At 42.3% G+C, this 18,534-nt stretch overlaps 1 protein-coding gene across 2 annotated transcripts in view; it reads left to right on the top strand.

Annotated features, from left to right (window-relative positions):
- The first annotated feature begins 1,347 nt into the window (after positions 1-1,347).
- Positions 1,348-18,534, top strand: part of NTN4 (netrin 4) — a 106,699-nt gene continuing 89,512 nt past the window's right edge. For both annotated transcript variants that reach the window (XM_027107239.1, XM_027107238.1), the window contains exons 1-2: positions 1,348-1,961; positions 4,798-5,327. In XM_027107239.1, coding sequence (XP_026963040.1) covers positions 1,907-1,961; positions 4,798-5,327 — 585 coding nt within the window. In that variant the 5' untranslated portion in view covers positions 1,348-1,906. The remainder of the gene's footprint in view (positions 1,962-4,797; positions 5,328-18,534) is intronic.

Here is an 18,534-nt window from a genome sequence, read left to right as displayed (position 1 = left end):
TGGGGACATATTTCACTGACTTCATCGGGAACATGTCTATAAGATATGAAGAAAGCCCTAACACTACCAATATTTGAAAAACTCAAAGGGTTTATTTTCTAAAGTGTTACATAAATTGCTGTTCCACACCTTTTGCCACTTCCCAGTGTTGGCCAGAATAATTTTAATGTCTCCCAAATGGATGATGCTGACCTTGCCCCAGTCCCTCCTGGGAGATATAAACTTCTTACGTGTCCCCAGCTGAGTCATAAATAATATCTACATATGCCCCAGAGCTCTGAACTGTCGTCATCAGTAACACACACAACTGAATGGTATCTGTAAAGTAGATAATTTTCTGGAAAATATTTAAAGGCACAAAATGAACACTGCAATAAAAAATTGCTTTCTACTTAACTTTAACCAATTTCCCTGGATGTGTACGTAGAATTATATCTTCACAGAACTTGCAAAAGTCCCAGACTCAAGGGCTGTGTAATCGTCTTCCATAAGCAGCAGCCCTGAGCAATCCTATCCACAATTAGCTGCTTGCCGTCGCTACTAAATTGTTCCCCATACGTTATTACACAACATTATTGTTTCGCAGCACAACTGGAGAGAGAGTGCTTGGAAGGACCAAAGAGGTTGTCTTTGTCGTGCCCCTGCCCCTAGACAAGGATGTTCTTAAACTGGGTACTAGCTAATCCTGTGACCCTTTTCTTTTAGCACCTTGAGTTTGAATTAGGGAACACGTTTTACATCAAAACAGATACACCTCGGATGAAGTAAGCATTGATTGTTTAGCCAGGATGCCCTCCCCCACCCCCCGAAAGTCAGCAGAGAAGCGGCGAATGCCACTTAGCAGTTAATGAGCTCTCCCTTGCCCTTGACCCCGGACTGGATCAGGGGTTCCATCCCTGGGTCGTTAGACTCTGGGAGAAGGGGTGGCGGGAGAAGAGGAGGGCTTGTTTTTGTTGGGGGATGTAGGAAGTAGGAGCTAGCCTGTTTCGCGGTTTTTTAAGCCCCTTGGCATGCCCTGACCTGATCAAGAGGGAGTCAACTGCTCTCTGGAATGTTCCGGGAGAAGGTGGGAGACTGCTTCCAGAGGAGGCCTGTGGGTGCTGGAGGGCACCAGGGGGGTCACACAGGGAGATGCAGGGCAAGAGACGGGAGGGGCACGAGAGAAGCTGGGGTGCGAGGTGACGGACGCGCGCGGGGGCTGAGGCGGGCGGGTGGAGCTGGCAGCGAGGCAGCGGGGGCGGCTGGTCGGGCGAGAGGATCCCTCCCCGGGCGGCGGCGGCGACCCGACCGCGAGGGCTACTGCGCCCGGGCTGTCAAGCGAGCGCGGGGGGCGGGCGGGAGGAAGGGGTGGAGGTGCGAGGGGAGGAGGGCTGGCACCGGAGCGCCGCGGTGTCGGTGCAATAAAAATGCATCCCATGGAACTGCCCATGGAGAAGGACGGGACCGAGACGCAGCAGCAAGAGGACGTGGTAAAAGCGGAGGAGGACGCCCAGGAGGCGGTGGCGGCGGCGGCGGCGGCGGCGGCGGAGGCGGCCGGGAAGTGAAAGGTCTCGCAAAGTTCAGCGGCTGCTGCGGGCGCCGAGCCCCGGGCTAGCGGCGGAGGAGCTCGCAGGACCGCTCCGCGGGGCAGCGTGGCCAGGCGGGCTATGGTGCCGGGGCTCCCGCCGCCCCCGAGGTGCCCGCGCCCCTCCAGGCCGGTGCGCGAGGGTCACCCCACCGCCCGGCGCGGCCCCAGCCCGCAGCTCCCCGCCGCCGGCGCCCACTGACCGAGCCTGGCGCCCTAGAAGGAGGAAGAAATAAAGAGCCCGGTTCCTCCCGAGGACTGCTGGCGCTTCATCCCGCGGCCGCGAGGGCTCGACTCCCTCCCGCACCCGCCCGGCCCGGGTCCTCCCGGCTCCTCCCGGCCATGGGGAGCTGCGCGCGGCTGCTGCTGCTCTGGGGCTGCTCCGCGGTGGCCGCAGGTGGGTGGTGACGCTGCCGGGCCCCCAACCCCCTTCCTTCGCCCCTTGTGTGCCCCACCTCAGAACTCGGGGGTGCAGGCGAGTGCAGGTTGAGAGCGCAGAGCTCAGCTCCCAAGGATGAAATGAGTGGCCATGTTCCGCCTCCTTTCCCCGGGTCTCAGCAGTTTAAAATACTACTGATTTTTTTTTTTTTTTTTTGCAACTGCGATACACATGCCTTTGGATAACCCGATATCCTGGGTGCGCCCTGCCGGAGACAGCGCGACCTTGGTTTTTTTTCTCGGTTTGGACTTGTAAAAAACTGCCTTTCCATTTTGTGAGGGAACAAAGGACCAAGCTCGCCATCCCCCGGCACTTCATGGCCTGAGGAATGATGGGGAGGGGTGGCCCAGCGACCCTGGGCGCGCGTGGGCCGGGGCCGCTCTCTTGTTGAGAGCGATCGCCGTTGTCCCCGACCTCATGCTGGGTACTAGGGAGCCAGGTAGGGACACCTGGGGCGGGGTGAGTGGCCTCTCCCTGGGCAGTGGCTAGAACTCAGTGAGACCCCGGGCTGGGACGATAGGTAGTGATCGCCCCGGGTTGCACGGAGCCGGCCTGCCGCCCTTGGGGAATTGGTACCCTGGCCGAGGCTCCGCGGGAGGTCGGAGGCGGGTCTGCTTCCTGTCTCGGTAACTGGACGACCGATAGAGGCGTCGTCAGATGCGCTCTCCCTCCCACTCCCGTCCCGGCTGCCTTGGGTTGCCCTTGGCCACCCGTTCCTAGCTTGCCGTTTCTAAATTTGGGAACCCCTTTTGCTCCTCTCCCTCCTCTTGCAGGTCACCTGGTTTCCAGCTAGGCGTAAGTGCGGTTCAGGGTGTAAGGGGGAAAGAAAGTGAGGGACTCTTTGGCCACTTGGTCTCTCAAACGCATCTCGCTTGCTCCAGAAAGGGGAGTGTGGGCTGGAGGGACGGACTGGTGGAGAGAGAGCACTGGCACACTTCTCCCTTCCCTTCGGTTTCATCCACTCGGCCCCCAGAGACGCTAGCATGAAGTAAAAGCCAGGCTTGGAGTCTGCATCCCAAACGCGTCGGACTCTTAGGAGCATCCTTGCTATACTTGGATGGTCACTTCTTTAGGGATCTCTAAGTATTGTGTCCACCGATTATTTATCTGGCTCCAGTCTTTTCTGGATTTCTTCCTAGTTTGGGGTGGGGACATCTAAAATTATTCAGTACTTTTCCCAAGGAGCCGTTAAAGGTCTAAGCTTTTACTTTAATTCTTGCTACTTATGCACCCCTGCATGCTGTTATGCATGCTCCCCCAGCCACAAGGTGAACTTTAATAAACCTTTCCCTTTTCAAACCGTGTTATGGCAAAAACATGCAAGCAATCAAGAGGTTGTAAATAAATATCACAAGACAAGTGTTTCAAGTCAAAAATACTTGTACGGGCAGTATATGATTTTCCCTGAAATGCTTTACAGGTGAGTCATAGCACACTGTGTGTTTGGGTGATCCTGGCCACAAGCAACTGTTGCCCCAGCTAATCAGAAAAGTGGCAAACAGAGTCCAGGCATAACGCACACTTGAATTTGACATTTAAAAAATATGCCTAAGGAAGCCCTTTCTTATGGTTGCAAAGAACCATAAGGCTCGTGAGGCTCGTGATAGTCAGTTGAGTGTGTGAAATGTCTCTCTTTTGGTCTAAGCTGTCATTTGGCTTCTCCAACAGTATAGTGATAACGATTCAGAGATGCTCCCTCTTAAGAAGCAGAAACGTTCAATTAGCCGGAATTTGGGGTTTGACTTCTTTTTCCTTTTTTTCCCCTCTCTGTTTTAACTTTTAAAATAGATAATTTTGCTTCAGGTATTCATAATTAAAATGACAAGCCCAAATTAAGGATTATATTATGTAGTCAGGATGTTAGTAGGTGTATAATGTTTATCATTTTAAGTAATTTTGAAACATTAAAGTCTGTTGGACCTTTGTTTGGGTGGAAGCGCATGTTTCTTTAGGAAGGTGTTTTAGTTCACAGATTATGTTTAAAGGTCCTGTTAGTGGCTGCCAGACTGTAAACATTCTCCTGTTAAGCAAACAGGTAACTACTGTAGAACCTGTCATAGGTAGAAGCACTCAAGAGGCAGAGAGGGTGTCAAATAAGCTTTTCTGTCATTTGGCAGTTTAGAGGGTTTTTTCTTACTTACATTTACTTGATATTAAAAATAGATATTGCACATCTTGGCTCCAGTGGTCTCTAGCTTTGTATCCCTAAATGAGATCCCATTGTATACCAATACCTCATATTGATTTTCTTAGGGAATTGGTCCTTTCATGTTTTCGTCTTAAAAATATAGTAGAATTCTACATTTCCTCCTTAATGCATTCTCATAAACATGTTAGATAATGCTAAAGACTCAAATTATATCTGAAAGACTAAATTGAGTGATCTTAAAAACATTGTTGGTTTTTGGTATTATTTATGTCATGACTTCAAAAGCAAATGAGTGTATTTCAAAAATAGAGACTGTTAGAAAGCAGTCCCATTATCTTTACCCAATGTTTCCACTTTCCTTCCTCTTGCCCTTTACCCAAACTGATTTTATTTTCTTCTATGGGAATTTTACATGAAACGGGCACGCAGGCACACACTCACACACACACATGCACATTCACACACTTGCATATGCCAATAGTATAAATGCAGAACAGTATTCATGCTCAAATTCGGTAGCATTTCCTCTTTACTGAAAGCCTTGGGGCAATATGGGGATAACTCGACTGTTGAAGATGGACTAGGTGGACAAAAGAAGTTTCCAGATGGGTTTGTCTTGAATAACATATGCTCTCCCATCTCTAGGACTGAGTGGAGTGGCTGGAGTGAGTTCCCGCTGTGAAAAAGCCTGTAACCCTCGCATGGGAAATTTGGCTTTAGGAAGAAAACTCTGGGCAGACACCACCTGTGGTCAGAACGCCACTGAACTGTACTGCTTCTATAGTGAGAACACTGATCTGACTTGTCAGCAGCCCAAATGTGACAAATGCAGTGCTGCCCAGCCTCACCTGGCTCACCTGCCAGCTGCCATGGCAGACTCATCCTTCAGGTTTCCTCGCACGTGGTGGCAGTCTGCTGAGGATGTGCACAGAGAAAAGATCCAGTTAGACCTGGAAGCTGAATTCTACTTCACTCATCTGATTATGGTGTTCAAGTCCCCTAGGCCGGCAGCCATGGTGCTGGACCGGTCCCAGGACTTTGGGAAAACATGGAAGCCTTACAAGTACTTTGCAACTAACTGCCCGGCTACATTTGGCCTGGAAGATGATGTTGTCAAGAAGGGAGCTATTTGCACTTCTAGATACTCCAATCCTTTCCCGTGCACTGGAGGAGAGGTAAGGGCACATGTTTAACTCTACACTGTAAGTAAGGTAGAAAAATGTTACCAGCCCACATTTTTTTTAAAGCATGAAGGTATACTTGTAGCAACATGAGTGAAATTAGAATTTTTCATGAGCTTTATTTGTCATAAATTATTTCTCACCCTTAGACATGGATGTGTAATTATTTTCAAGCAGGTTGCCCACTGGCTAGGTTTAAGTCAGATTTCTAAGATTTTAATATTTTTCATTTTAAGAAAGAGGAAATATACAACATTATCATTTTGCCTTAGAGGTTTAAAAGGCTACTGATTTCTTCAGTTAGCAGGACTGATTACTGTGCTTCTGAAGAGGCAAGAGTTACTGAGACAGCCTGTTCCTGGAGCCCATGCTGGTATCTTCCTGAAACTGTTAGCATAAATAGGAAGTAAATAAAAACAAAACCAAGGGAGAAAAAAATATGTTTGTCAGAAGGATACTTTTATATAACAGAGGAGTTTTACTGGTAAGATTGCAAGAGTGCATAGCAAACAAATGAAGGTAGTTTCTTTTAAGATGCAGAAACTCTTTTTGGACACACATACACAATAGTTGCAGCTTAGAGTCTGGGGTCTATCCTGGGCGCAAGACCATCTCAATATCATTCTGCAAAACAGCCTCCTTAGCTACTAGTCCAATTTCTGTATGGAATGTTTACTCTTTGTTTCATATTTCCCCTCTCCTAAGGGGGAAACATGTCTTTTTTAACTTGTACAGATGTACCTAGAAAGCCCTCCCCCACTGAGATATGTGAAAACATGGAATTTAGAGGCAATTGAGAGAAAGCAGATTAAAAGAATAAAATACCTTCAACGTGTAGATCAAGAAATATCAATGCAGGAAAAAAGAGAAGAGAGAGTATAGTATTTCTAATTCTAGTACATGACACAAACACACAGAGTAGATAAGTGGTTCTCAACAAGGAGTGATTTTGTTACCCCCATCACGAGGGGGACATTTTTGCTGGGGAGAGGGACACTGTTGGCATCTAGTGGATGGAGGCCAGGGATGCCACTAAGCCTCCTACAGTGGGCAAGATAGCATCCCTCCCACTCCTGTTCCCAACAAAGAATTGTTAGCTCAAAATGTCAATAGTGTCAAAGTCGAGAAAGCCTGGACCAGGTGTTAAGCATATATCCAATGGCTTCAGAGACTAACATAATCATTCTTCTAGCAGTCATTTATATTACTGTTCACAGGCTTCCCAGATGATTATATTTAGTAAACATTCATTGAGCCCCTACTATGTGTGTCAGGCATTGTACTCAGTGCTGCTAATTCTGTCTTTGGTTTGGGGGACAGGGGTGCTTGCCAGGGACTTGATGGAAGGACTGGTTTGGAAACTTCTTCTCCCTCCTACCACAGACCCATATGGACTTTTGCCATGTTACCCAGCTACTTCTTCTTCTGTGGACACTCCCCAGACCAGGAACAGAGTTGCTGGCACCAGAGCCGAGCAGGATGTGGTACAAGCAGCACACAGACTATTTTCCATTCTTAGTCTTCTTTCCATTCTTCTCTAAAGTTGGCTTAATATTGTAAACCTGCATGCACCCTGTCATGATGGACATTTTTAAAGATACCAGGACAGGAAAGAGACAGATAAGTTAGACTCATTGTTTTCTTCCGTGGAGAACACTTCGTGTTGCAAACAAATGAATGGCTTGAACTCTCAAATTGCTTTGGAATTGATCCACAGGCTCCTATCAGTTGCCTGCATCTCAGTGCTACTGGGCCATGTGTACCTATGAAGTAGCAAAAATAGAGTTTCAGTAACCAGATGGCAGGCATGCTTGCTTAGCAAATATCATATTGAATGTATTACAATGGCCCAGCAATTACTTAGAGATGACTAAAGGAACATTTATTTAACCTATAGCAGAGCAAAATCTTGTCTTCTTTAAAGCCAAACTACTTATTGTCATCAACGCTTACATCAAATTTCAAGCAGAGACTAAAATTTACGTTAGATAGATCTTTCAATGTGCAGTCACCTTTTATATCCAGTTAAAAAAATTTTTTTTTACTGTAGTTGTTATTTCAGCAGACATATTTCAACGGCAAGAAAAACATCAAGGGCCACCTAGTTCTCTCTAGAGCATTATTTGCAAGTGTACATTAAACCATCATAGAATTTCTTCCCTTCAGAGACAGGTTTGAGAATGAATCTTTCCCTCCTGAGTTAGAGAGTAGAAGAGAGTCTTCCTCAAAGGTAAGGACCAGAGGAAGCCCCCTAGGAAATGATTATTATCTACCTCTCGCATGTTGCTTTGGAATATAAATTAGTGCTGAGCTACAAATTAATTTTTCAGTACAACCCTGTATCCTCAATCACTCTCTTTGAAAACTGAGTGATCAGAAAAATAAGCCAATTAATCTAGCATCAAATAAGTAGTCTCAAATTTCATTTACTCCTTATTTATAATACTATAGACCTGTATATAGACCTCCATTCTATATAAGACTTCTCAGGCTTTCTCTAGGTATTATCCTACTACTCAGACTAACATAAATATATCCCAGACTTAATTTGTTTCCATTATTCATTCTAAAATATTTCTTTGGGCTTTTAGGGCCCTAGAGAGTCCTGTAGTTTCATGTCTAAGAAATCAGATATGCCCATCTTCAGAGTGGAAGGCACCAGTCATCTGAAAAAGGACTTTAAAAATATAGGCCCGAAAAATCCACCCAGAAGAATACTTTTTAAATCCAAGAATAATTTTTAAATTTAAATACTTTTTAAATCCAAGTCAAATCTACTACACAGAAACTTTCTAAACTGGTCAGCAGTTTCAAAGAATAGGATATGGTTATCCTAAAATGTGTCTCCTTTACAGGAGAGGAGATAGGCTCAGAGGTAGGGCGATTTGCCCAACGACATACAGTTAGTTAGTTATGTGGCAGCGCTAGGACTAAATCACAAGTCTTCTGACTTTAAGTGTAGTATTTGTTTCAGAAAACCATGTTCTCTCTCCATTACCTCTAAGAATTGCTAGCAAAGAGCTATCTGCCTTTCTCTTCGCTCACTCTCTCACATTTGCTATTCATTTGGATGTGACATGAAGGTGAAAAAGAATTTGCCAGATGGCTTTCTCCTGAGCAGGAATGTCCTCTGAGATGTCAGTGGTGTTCTGGGAATGAAAGTTTCCATGGCCAAACCAGATTGGGAAACACTGACTGGGTTTAACAAAATTAGACATTTATAAGTATATAAATATTCTCATTATGTGTCCTCTGTCTCCAAGTGGGAAGTATAGGATGGGACATTCCCAAACTTATTTGCCCATGCAACCCTCTTTTTGCAGAACTCCGATGACTATCTTTCAGAACTCTAGAGATCCTCAGAGCACAACTTGGGAAATGCTGGGGTGGAGGTATTAAGTGCTCCCAAAATCCTGGTAAAAGGCACAGATGGGGAAGGTGTTGTTCAAGGGGTACGAAGTTTCAGTTATGCAAGATGAACAAGTTCTGGAGATCTAATGTACAACAGTATGACTATAGTTAACAATACTTTATTGTGTACTTGAAATTTGCTAGGAGGGTGGATCTGGAGTATTCTCACCACACATACGGAAAAGTGGTGACTATCTGAAGTGATGGAAACGTTAACCTGAAAGTGGTGATTATTTCACAATATTTATGTAGATCAAATCATCAAATTGTACACCTTAAATACATGCAATTCTTAATTTTCAAATATACCTCCATTTTTTTTTTAAAAAAGGCACAGGCAGATGTGGTGCTTGGCATGGTACTGGGAATGGGGGTGGGGAAGGGGGAGATAGAGAACAAATAACTAAGTAAAATATACAGTATGCCAGAGTGTGATAGGTAGTAAGGAGAAAATAAAACAGGGTAGGGGATAGGGAATGCTGGCAGGGGAGGGCTTGCTGTTTTTAAAACAGGTTGAAGGATTTGTGTTTGATGGAACAGACAGTGACAAGAACTCTGAGTTCCTGGCAAGTTTTCATGAGTGAACAAAATCTGTACTTAAGGGTCCCATTCTGTCAACCTGTTGATATGGAAAAATGAAGTTGTGTATTAAAATGACAAACATTGGTAAAAATTCCTCTTGCTAGTGTTTCTTAAAATGAGAGCATTTGAAAAGGAACCTGAATGTCATTGATGGAAAAGCACATGACTGATGAGTAATCTGAAGCCTGAAGAGAGTTAAGTGACTTGTCTACAATTACTCAGCTGAAATTCGTACTTCCTGACTTCTAGCCCAGTGCTGTTTCCATTATACTAGTTTGAAATTCCTTTGTACCAAGCTGTGTAGTGTGAAAGATACAAAAACTATATACATTCCTTTCCTTCGTAATCCTTACAGTCCAGTGGGTAAGAGATTAAATGTGATAATTTATGGACTGATTGATTAAATAATATGAGGTAGTGCATGATTAATTCCCCAAGTATGTTGTGAAAATAATGTGCTTTGCAAGATCTGAGTATCTGTTTGTCTCTTTAGGCCATTGAAAAGGATTATATTTCAATACCTTGTGATAAAGTCAGTATGGCACAAATGTGCAGAAAATGATAAATTAATCAGGTTTTTACAGGTATTTATATGTATAATGTCCTAGACAATATTTAGGATTTTTAAAACTGAAAAGATAAAGTAATACATGAGTAGAAATGCTTTCTAAACACTACTCTTTGGTTAGCTACTTGTTTTCTTCAATCATTGAAATGTGCTCATGCCTATTTTTTCAGCAGCATCAGTCATGAGTCATAGTGGCAGCTCTCATCTACTGAAGCTTTCCCATCTGCCAGGCATTCTGTAGAGTCCTCTGCATCCCTTATTTTCACAAGAACCCTGTTAGTTGGGTACAAGTATTGACCCCATTTTACAGACAAAGTACCTGAGACTTAGTGAGGCAGAGTAACTTGGTCAGAGTAAGTAAGTAATGAGCTAACCTGTGCCAGAGCTGGGATGATTAGCTTGCTTTAAAATTATTTATATGATTAGGATTTATTATAACTCCAAAATTAAAAACAAAACAAAACTAAAACTAAATTGCTCTGGTAATTATGAAACTGTAAGACAGTTTAATTGATAATTTGTAATATAGGTTTGTGAACTTTGCATAATAAAGTTAATTTTTTTTACATTAGATAGAAAAATAACAAGTAAAGATTCTTTGCACTTAATGTTACCCAAGATCATTTAAAATAAACTATATGGGAAAGAGTATTACTGTTCTTCAGTACCATTTAGCATACTTTTTATTTGATTGATTTGTTCGTTGGGTGGAAGGGAAATACTTTTTATCTAGTTGGTAACCGCTTTAAGTAATTCTTCTAAGTTATTAATGTTATGCTTTGAAGCATATTCTCAGCTACAATTTTGTTGAACTTTTTTGAAAATAAAATGTTGTATATATTTGTTTAGAGTGTTTCAATTATCCACACCCTGGGGCTACTCCCTTCCTGTAGGGGTGAGGCTAGAGACTTACAACAGCACATTTTAAAAAATGGCTTTAGTTTAAGGAAAACCCACAGGATGGTTATCAAATAAAATTATTCAAAGGAGCTACATTAAAAATTCGAACAAACCCAGAAATTAAATCAATACACTTTGACTTATTGATTTCAATGGGTGAATACCCCCCCCACCAAATACCTTCTTTCTAGCTATTAAAAAAATCTGTTTAGCATCTGCTTGCTTCGTATTTGTTCTACTTGATGGTTTAACTTTGCCAGTATTTGGTTGTCATTTTCTGGAAACTTTGAGAGATCAGATTGCAAAATGCTGAGTTAGTAACTGATGATTCATATGGAAAAATTAAGGCCAGACAATGAGGAACAGACACCTGGAGGTCAGGTATATCTGGGCATACAAGGTAACTTCCTACCAAGGAGCGGAGAACACAAACCAGGATGGGAGTATTAGAGGTTGGGGGCTCTGGAAGATGAGGAAAATGAATCATGCCAGAGAATATGGAAGTTGTTGCTTCTGATCAGTAATCAGAATTGTCTGAAAAGTCACTGAACGTAATCTCTCTCTGGTCTGCACTCCCATGCACTCTGGTCACTCACATGTAACTATAATATCATGTCCCCCGTCTCTTCTATTCCTACAGTGGTCACTTCGTGAGGAACTTTGTCTCCTCTCTCCTTGTATTCACTCTGTGGCTCCCAGGCCCCCAACCTCTGAACCTAGCACAGATCCCCACAAGGCATGAATGTCCAGAGTACATGTGGAGAATACTTCAGGACAGCGAGGGGGCTGGTGCTGAATTGAATTATATGAAGATAACTGTAAAATGATAATACTGTTTACTAATTGTGTTGGATGTTACACGACTCCTAAGTATCCTTTCAAACTAGTCATGATTCGTTCATTCTTCTTACAAATATTTATATAGTGTCTCCTATGTGCCAACTATTTTAGGAGTTGCGGACACACAGCAAAAAGTCAAAAACTGCTGCCCCTGAGATTACATTCTAAATGTAAGGTGCTAAACAAGTTAAGTAAGTAAAATATATGGAATGTTAGATAGTATCAATAATCAGTGTAAATTAAGAAAGAAAAAAAAAAAGCAGGGAAGGGGGCTAGGAAGTAGCAAGGGGGTTTTAAATGTTTAGACAGAGCTCCCAGGGAAAGCCTCACTGTGACTTTTAAATTAGGACCTGAAGGGAAGCAGAAATGAGTCATGGGCATGTCTAGGGGAAGAGCAAAGGCCCTGAGGAAGTCTGCCTCCTACTGATAGGACTGTGAAGAGGCTGGTGCTGAAGCAGAGGGGTTGAGGTGTAGTATAACAGGTGAGGTCAGAGGTCAGAGGGATAACAGGGAGGTGTGGGAGATTATGTGGAGTCTGATAAACAGGTGCCCAGGATGGCCCAAATTTACACCTAGATCACTTAAATCCTGTTCATTATTTGTAGCATCCCCTTTCACTCTCAAAGAGATCCCAGTTTGGACAATAAGTTATTATAGTCATTGAGTTTTACTCTGAATGATACTGGAAACCAGTGGAGTCTTGAGCAGAGGGGCAATATGATCAATTTATTTTTAATAGGATTTCTCTGGTTTGTGTGTTAAGGAAAGACCAAAGGGGGAAGCAGGGAGACCAGCTAGGACGCTGTTGCAGTAATTCAGGCTAGATCTGATGGTGCCTGGACAGAAGGTAGCAGTGGAAATGGTAAAAAGCTGTTGAGTTCTAGATCGGTTTTATGGATAAAAGCCAACAGCATTTGCTGACAGGTTGGATGCAGGGTATGAGAGAAAGAGAGAAGTAAGCATGTTTTTAGCCTGAGCACCTGGAAGAATGGGATAGCCAATTACTGAGATGAAGAAGACTCTAGAGGGGACAGATTTGGAGAGGAATGCCAGGAGCTTATATGTGGACACGTTAGGTATGAGTTGCCTGTGAGACATCCAAGTGGAAATACCGAGTAGGCAGTTGGATCTGTGAGTTTAAAGTTCAGAGGAGGGTTCTGGACTAAATATATAAACTTGGGAGTCATCAGTGCAGAGATGATGTTTAAAGCCATGAAACTGGATGAGATCATCAAGGGAATGGGTGTGGATAGAAAAGAGGAAAGTCCAAGAACTGAGCCCAGGAGAGGATCAAAGTTAGTCCACTGACGCTGCCATTACCATAAACGCTTGGAACTGCCCAGGCTTATACAAGAACCAGTCTTACCAATCTGCGGGTTCGTAATTAAATGGTTGTTTAATTAAGCAACAACATGAATTCGAATAACATTGACTTGCTACAGTCGAAACAGAGGGTACAAATCTAAAATGAAAAGTCAGAGGGAAGGCATGAGAACTGCAACTTTAGGTTTTCAAAAGATGAACCGAAACAAATGAGGAGAAGGGAAAGCACTGAGCAGGTAATAAATGATGATAGAAAAGGGAGAGGGAACAGTATTGAAGGAGAATGATAACCCTTGAAAATATCATGCTGAAAGAGAAATGTTGATTTTAGGTGCTTTCAGATTTTAAGGGCCTCACATTCTATTTTATCTTGACTCATCCAACTTTTAATCTTTTTTTGACTCACAATTCCAGCTATAGGAGCAATTTTTTGGAATGATTTTTTTAAAAGGCATTTTTTAAATGCCCCTGAGCTATTACAGTATTGGAAATGAAATTAAAATATAGCATTGTACACATTTTTTCTGCTTAGTGGGTTGTGAAATTTAATTTGCAAAATGTGATGGAGAACATCTACCTAAGGCAAGGGTGCTGTGCAGTTAATCCCATTTATGTAGAAGTATTTACATTTTCACAATCTTGAAAAATATTAATGTTTTTATTAATGCTTATGTATTAATGTTTAGTTGTTCTATTAAGGAGGAGAAGAGAAAAGCGTCATTTAGAGATCACAGTATAATGTGCCAGTTTCTATTAAGTTGGGCATTTTGTACACATCTCACTTTATCTCTAAGAAACAAGCTCTTTTCCTGGATAGTTTGTCTTGTTAACAAACAAACAAAAACAAAACACCAACCCTCTTTCTATGTCCTGTTTCACTTGTCTTCCTAACTTTCCTGTAACTGACAGGAGCAGAAGTCTTTCAAGGCATCAGCTATGTTTGCCGATGTTACTTTACACTTCATAATCACAGTTCCTAAAACAAAACAAAAAAAGTATGAAAAACATTCAAATGCCTTCTGCGTGACATCATTTGTGCTAACACTCTGTCTTTCGGCAGCTACTGAAAAAGGTTTCAGTGTTTTCAAATTAAATCAAAGAGAGAAAATGTAATCACTCCCTTATACTGTTTAATCTCCATTAAGAATTTGTGTTTCTTTTTATTTCAGCCAACCTGACCTTGCTGAGGTCTTTGAGGCTTTCCATCAGTTCCTTTTGTAATTGATGCCTACATTTTTCTCATATCCTGTGTCCCAATGAATAACCCTCTGACTCCACTCCCACCTCCAAATAAAAAGCAAAAGTAAATGGAGGCCACATCAACCACTTCTCTGTCAGAAGAACTAGGCACCTCACTCTCCAACAACCCATGTTCACCATCCCAACACACCCAAAGGGGGAGGACACTACACTCAGCCTGTTGTAACAATAGCTCTCTCTCTGATGATTACCAGAGTTCAGAAGAACATAGGCCCGCTGGGGAATCCTTTCTGGGGCAGGGGACGTAGTGAAGAGGTATAGTTTGCAACAACAGAAAGGTAATCGTCAACTCCTGCCCTCAATCCTGTTTGTTACTTTTGGCCATTTTTCTTTCTAATTTTTATTTCTTCTCTTTAACAATTTAGTTATGTCACATTAGACCACTTCTTTTATCTCTTCTTTGGCCCCCAAATATCTATTTGTCTGCAAAAATGGACATGATACCTAGCCTGCTCCCATGATTTTCTCTCTGGAATCTTCTGTCAGTTCTCTCAACTCCATTGCCCCCTTGTCTGTCCATCACATCCCCATTCTAGATCAATTCTACTGTTCGCCTTCTCGCTCCTTCAGCTAAATAGCTGAACTCTAATGGGAAAAATAATAACACAATTGTGCTGAGAGATACCTCTACAGATTTATGTTTTCCAGCCTGAATTTGGCCCTCAAACTTCCCTGGAAATCCTTTTTCCGTCAGCTCCCTTTCATTCCTGCAATGACTCTTTCAAAGTGTCTTCTCCTCTCCCTAAAACCCCTTCTCACACCATTGCTTGCTCTCAGCCAGAGTTTGCCTCTTACCTCACTGAGAAAATAAAGACCTAAACAAACAGCATCACTGTCTAACCCAGAAAGACCCATCAAGGCGAAAACTGAGATTCATTCTCGATTCTTTTCTCTCCTTCACCCAGCCTCAGCCAGTCCCCAGGGCCTGTCCCATTCTGCTACTGCAGTGTCTCTTGAGTACGTATGCTTCTCTCCATCCCCACAGCTACAAATGGTGGTGCAAATCATTTCTATGTATTATTGCAATGTTCTCCTGAAGGTTCTCTCTACTCTGTCTTGCTTGCTCCCCAATCTGTTCTCTGTACCACACTCTGAAGGATCTTTATGAAATCTAAAATGTCACTTCTCTGCTTAAAACCCTTCACTGACTCTCCAGTTTCCTCATAACGTAGTCCACGTTGTTTAATGGGGCACGCTAGGTCCTTTCTAATACCTGCTGCCTCAGCCTCTTCACTGCCGCTATGCCCCAGCCTCCAGCTCTATCTATTGAACCATCGTATTACCCCAAGGTGCCATGCTCTTTCTTATCCTCTGACCCTTGCACACATGCTTTCTTTTCCTGAGATGCTCCTCTCCCCAAGTCCTACCTCTCATCCACTTAGCCAAGTTGTCACTCAGATATTTTTGGATGGATGGATGAAAGGATAGATAATTGCTATTGATCCTTAAGGACTTTCCTTAAACTTCACCTCTTTCCAAAATCCTGGGTTAGGTGCACTATGTATGTGCCTTACACCTGTGCATCCTTATCACACGCTCACCTCTGTCATGGCGTTTATCGCATTGTTCTGTGAGCTCCTTAAGGCAGTCCAGACCACACTTTGAGAAACACTAGACTTGCATCTAACATGTTGCCTGCTAAATAGCTGTTTATCAAATATATGAACTCTGAGGCATTATTATTGTTAAGATTATCTATAATAACTATTTGTTACCTTTTGTTGTTCATCTTTATGGCAGAGCACCTGGTCTGCAGGCACACTAAACAGTCTGTTTGAGAGATGACTTGCTAAATGTCTGTTAAGTTAGCCATTTAGGATGACAGATCCTAAGGCAGATAGTTAATTAGTACAATTTCTCAACAAGAACAATGTCGTAGCCTCCATCCCTTTGCAAACCCAAACCATAGGCTCTATTTCTAATCTGCAAAGGCCTGGTACAAAGGGTTGCAGTTTAGATGGAAAGGTACAAATCTATCAACACCTGTTGGAAAACAGCAGAAGGTGCATGTAAAGGTTAACTGGGGGATTTTGTTTAGTTTTTCATTGAAATCATTGGAAATGATTGAATAGAGGGCCTCATGCTTCTGCTCCTGCAGTGCTTCCAGCTGGGCTTCTTTTCACAATGCTGTGTTGGGTGCAAAGGTGGGGTTTTTTTGTGATTCTGGAAAACAATCACCTTATGACATGGCCTCTGGACAAACCTGTGCAGCTATCTGGTTCACTCAGATAAACTGCCAAAGTTGTTACTCCCTATCCCTAAGAAATATTATTTCAAGTAAGCCAAACCCCACTCACCTGCATTTCTAGAGCTGGGAGGAGAAACTAGCTTTGAAGAAAGAGGTTTAAATATTCTTTTCTTTGAAAAATCGAACCAAAAAAACTTAAAAATATAAAACTTGTAAGTTATGTCTCTTTCTTATTATCTGAACATCACTGTAGTATATTCCTGCCTTCAGGGAGCTCACAGTCTGATCAGGACTTTTAAATTGCTGTCTCTTAAAGTATAAAAAAATAATTGAAAGGTGGAGAAGGAAATTCCATGGAAAAGTGCACATGTGTGAAGAAGGTCAATGCTCAGAATGGTTGGAGAGTATGGAACGGTGGGGAATGGAGAAGAGAGAGGGATGAGGGAAGATGAGGCTAACCCTGAAGGCTCAGTGCAGATTATACAGGGTCTAGTGTGCAAAGTATTTTGGACTTGATCCTGTGGGTAGTGGAGATCAATCAGTAGCTCTGGGTAAGGATAACATAATCAGAACTGTTTAAGAAAGACAACTCAGGGAACGTTGTGAAAGATTCTTGAGCAAAACTTATGAGATTAAACTTAATAGTGATAAATTCCTCTTTTCAAAAATCAGCTGTAATACCACCAAAGAGGTGTGACTTATCAGCCATTCATGTGAAAAAGACCTGAGGGTTTCGTTTGACTGTAATCTCAATGTGAGTCAACAATACATCACGACTGCCAAAAAAGCTAATGCAGTCTTAGGCTGCATTAATAGAAAAATAATGCTCCAAACAAAAAGAGAATAGTCCTTTTGTTGTGTTCTCTAGTCAAAGCACAGCTAGAATATTATGTTCAGGTCAAGATATTCCTATTTAGAGAAAGCTGAGCAGAATTGGTGAGATCAATTAGAAACCTCATTATATCATGAACAATTAACTTGGGATATTTCGCCTGTGAGAGAGGATTTATGGATGTTCAGGAATTGCTAGCATTCTTCAGATGTTTGAAGAGGGATTAAATGGACTCTGATGCTTTCAGAAAGCAAGAATTTGACCAAAGAAAGACTTTTTAAAAAAACGGATGTATCCAAAAGACAAAGTGAGATCCATTGAGTTTCTCATCCCATGAAATGTTTCAGCTAAGGCTGAGTGAGCCTCTATGAGAGATGTTACAGAAAGGATTTGTGTACAGATTTGATGATTTGTCTCAGGACCCCTTAATGTCTCATCCACCTCTTAATACATGGGTTATGCCATAGAGTGAGTAAATGACAAGAAAATTCTTTACATCCAAACTACTCCAATAGCAGGGGTCTTGGGCTGGATACTGCTTAGCTAGTCACATCAGTCTTCCTGCTAGCTAGGCAGGAGCCCTCAATTTTGGTGTAATCTTTTTGGGGAGATCTCATTTCTTGCAAGGTGAATGGGTCCTTCTTCTTAATCACTGAACATAAGGAAGTCACTTAACTGCTAAAGAAAAGGGTGTCAGCAGAAAAAGAAATGAGTCCCTACTCTCTCTGAGTCTCTATTTTGTATGTATAGATGATATTTTATCTATAGCTTGTATTTCTAATGCAATGTGATAGCATAAGTGTAGGAGTTGGAGGCCCATATCAGGTCCATCACCAGGTTCTGGTGGTTCTATCTCTAATTGGTTCTCACCTCCACTGTTACCACTTTAATTCAAGTTCCACATCTCACACCCAATCCTTTCAAGTAGCTTCAATGGCTCTCTTTAATTTAGGGGTCTTAGACTCTTCATTTGTAAATTGAATCAATGTGAGAAAGGACAAAATAAGGCACATATAAATGTGTTTTATAAATGGCTAAGTGCTCTATAAATGCTAATTATTATTAACAATAATATAGTTCAATTACGTTATTAGTGAAGTGCACTTTTAGGTCACTTCATCCAGTCAATCAGCAAATATTTGGATGCCCACTATGTGTCTAGCACTATCTCAGGCTCTGGGGATACAGTAGTAAACAAAAATAGACATAAAATGCATTCTAAAGGCCAGGCAACTGACTTACAAATAAATTTTTAGAACACAAACCACTTGTAAGTTAGGGACATCCTGTACTAACA

Source organism: Aethalodelphis obliquidens, unplaced genomic scaffold (genome assembly GCF_003676395.1).
Source record: "Aethalodelphis obliquidens isolate GAN/ISIS:26980383/991018 unplaced genomic scaffold, ASM367639v1 scaffold8, whole genome shotgun sequence".
Classification (NCBI taxonomy): Eukaryota; Metazoa; Chordata; class Mammalia; order Artiodactyla; family Delphinidae; genus Aethalodelphis; species Aethalodelphis obliquidens.
The sequence above is the reverse complement of the archived record's forward strand: the minus strand, read 5'-3'. Positions and strand labels throughout refer to the sequence as shown.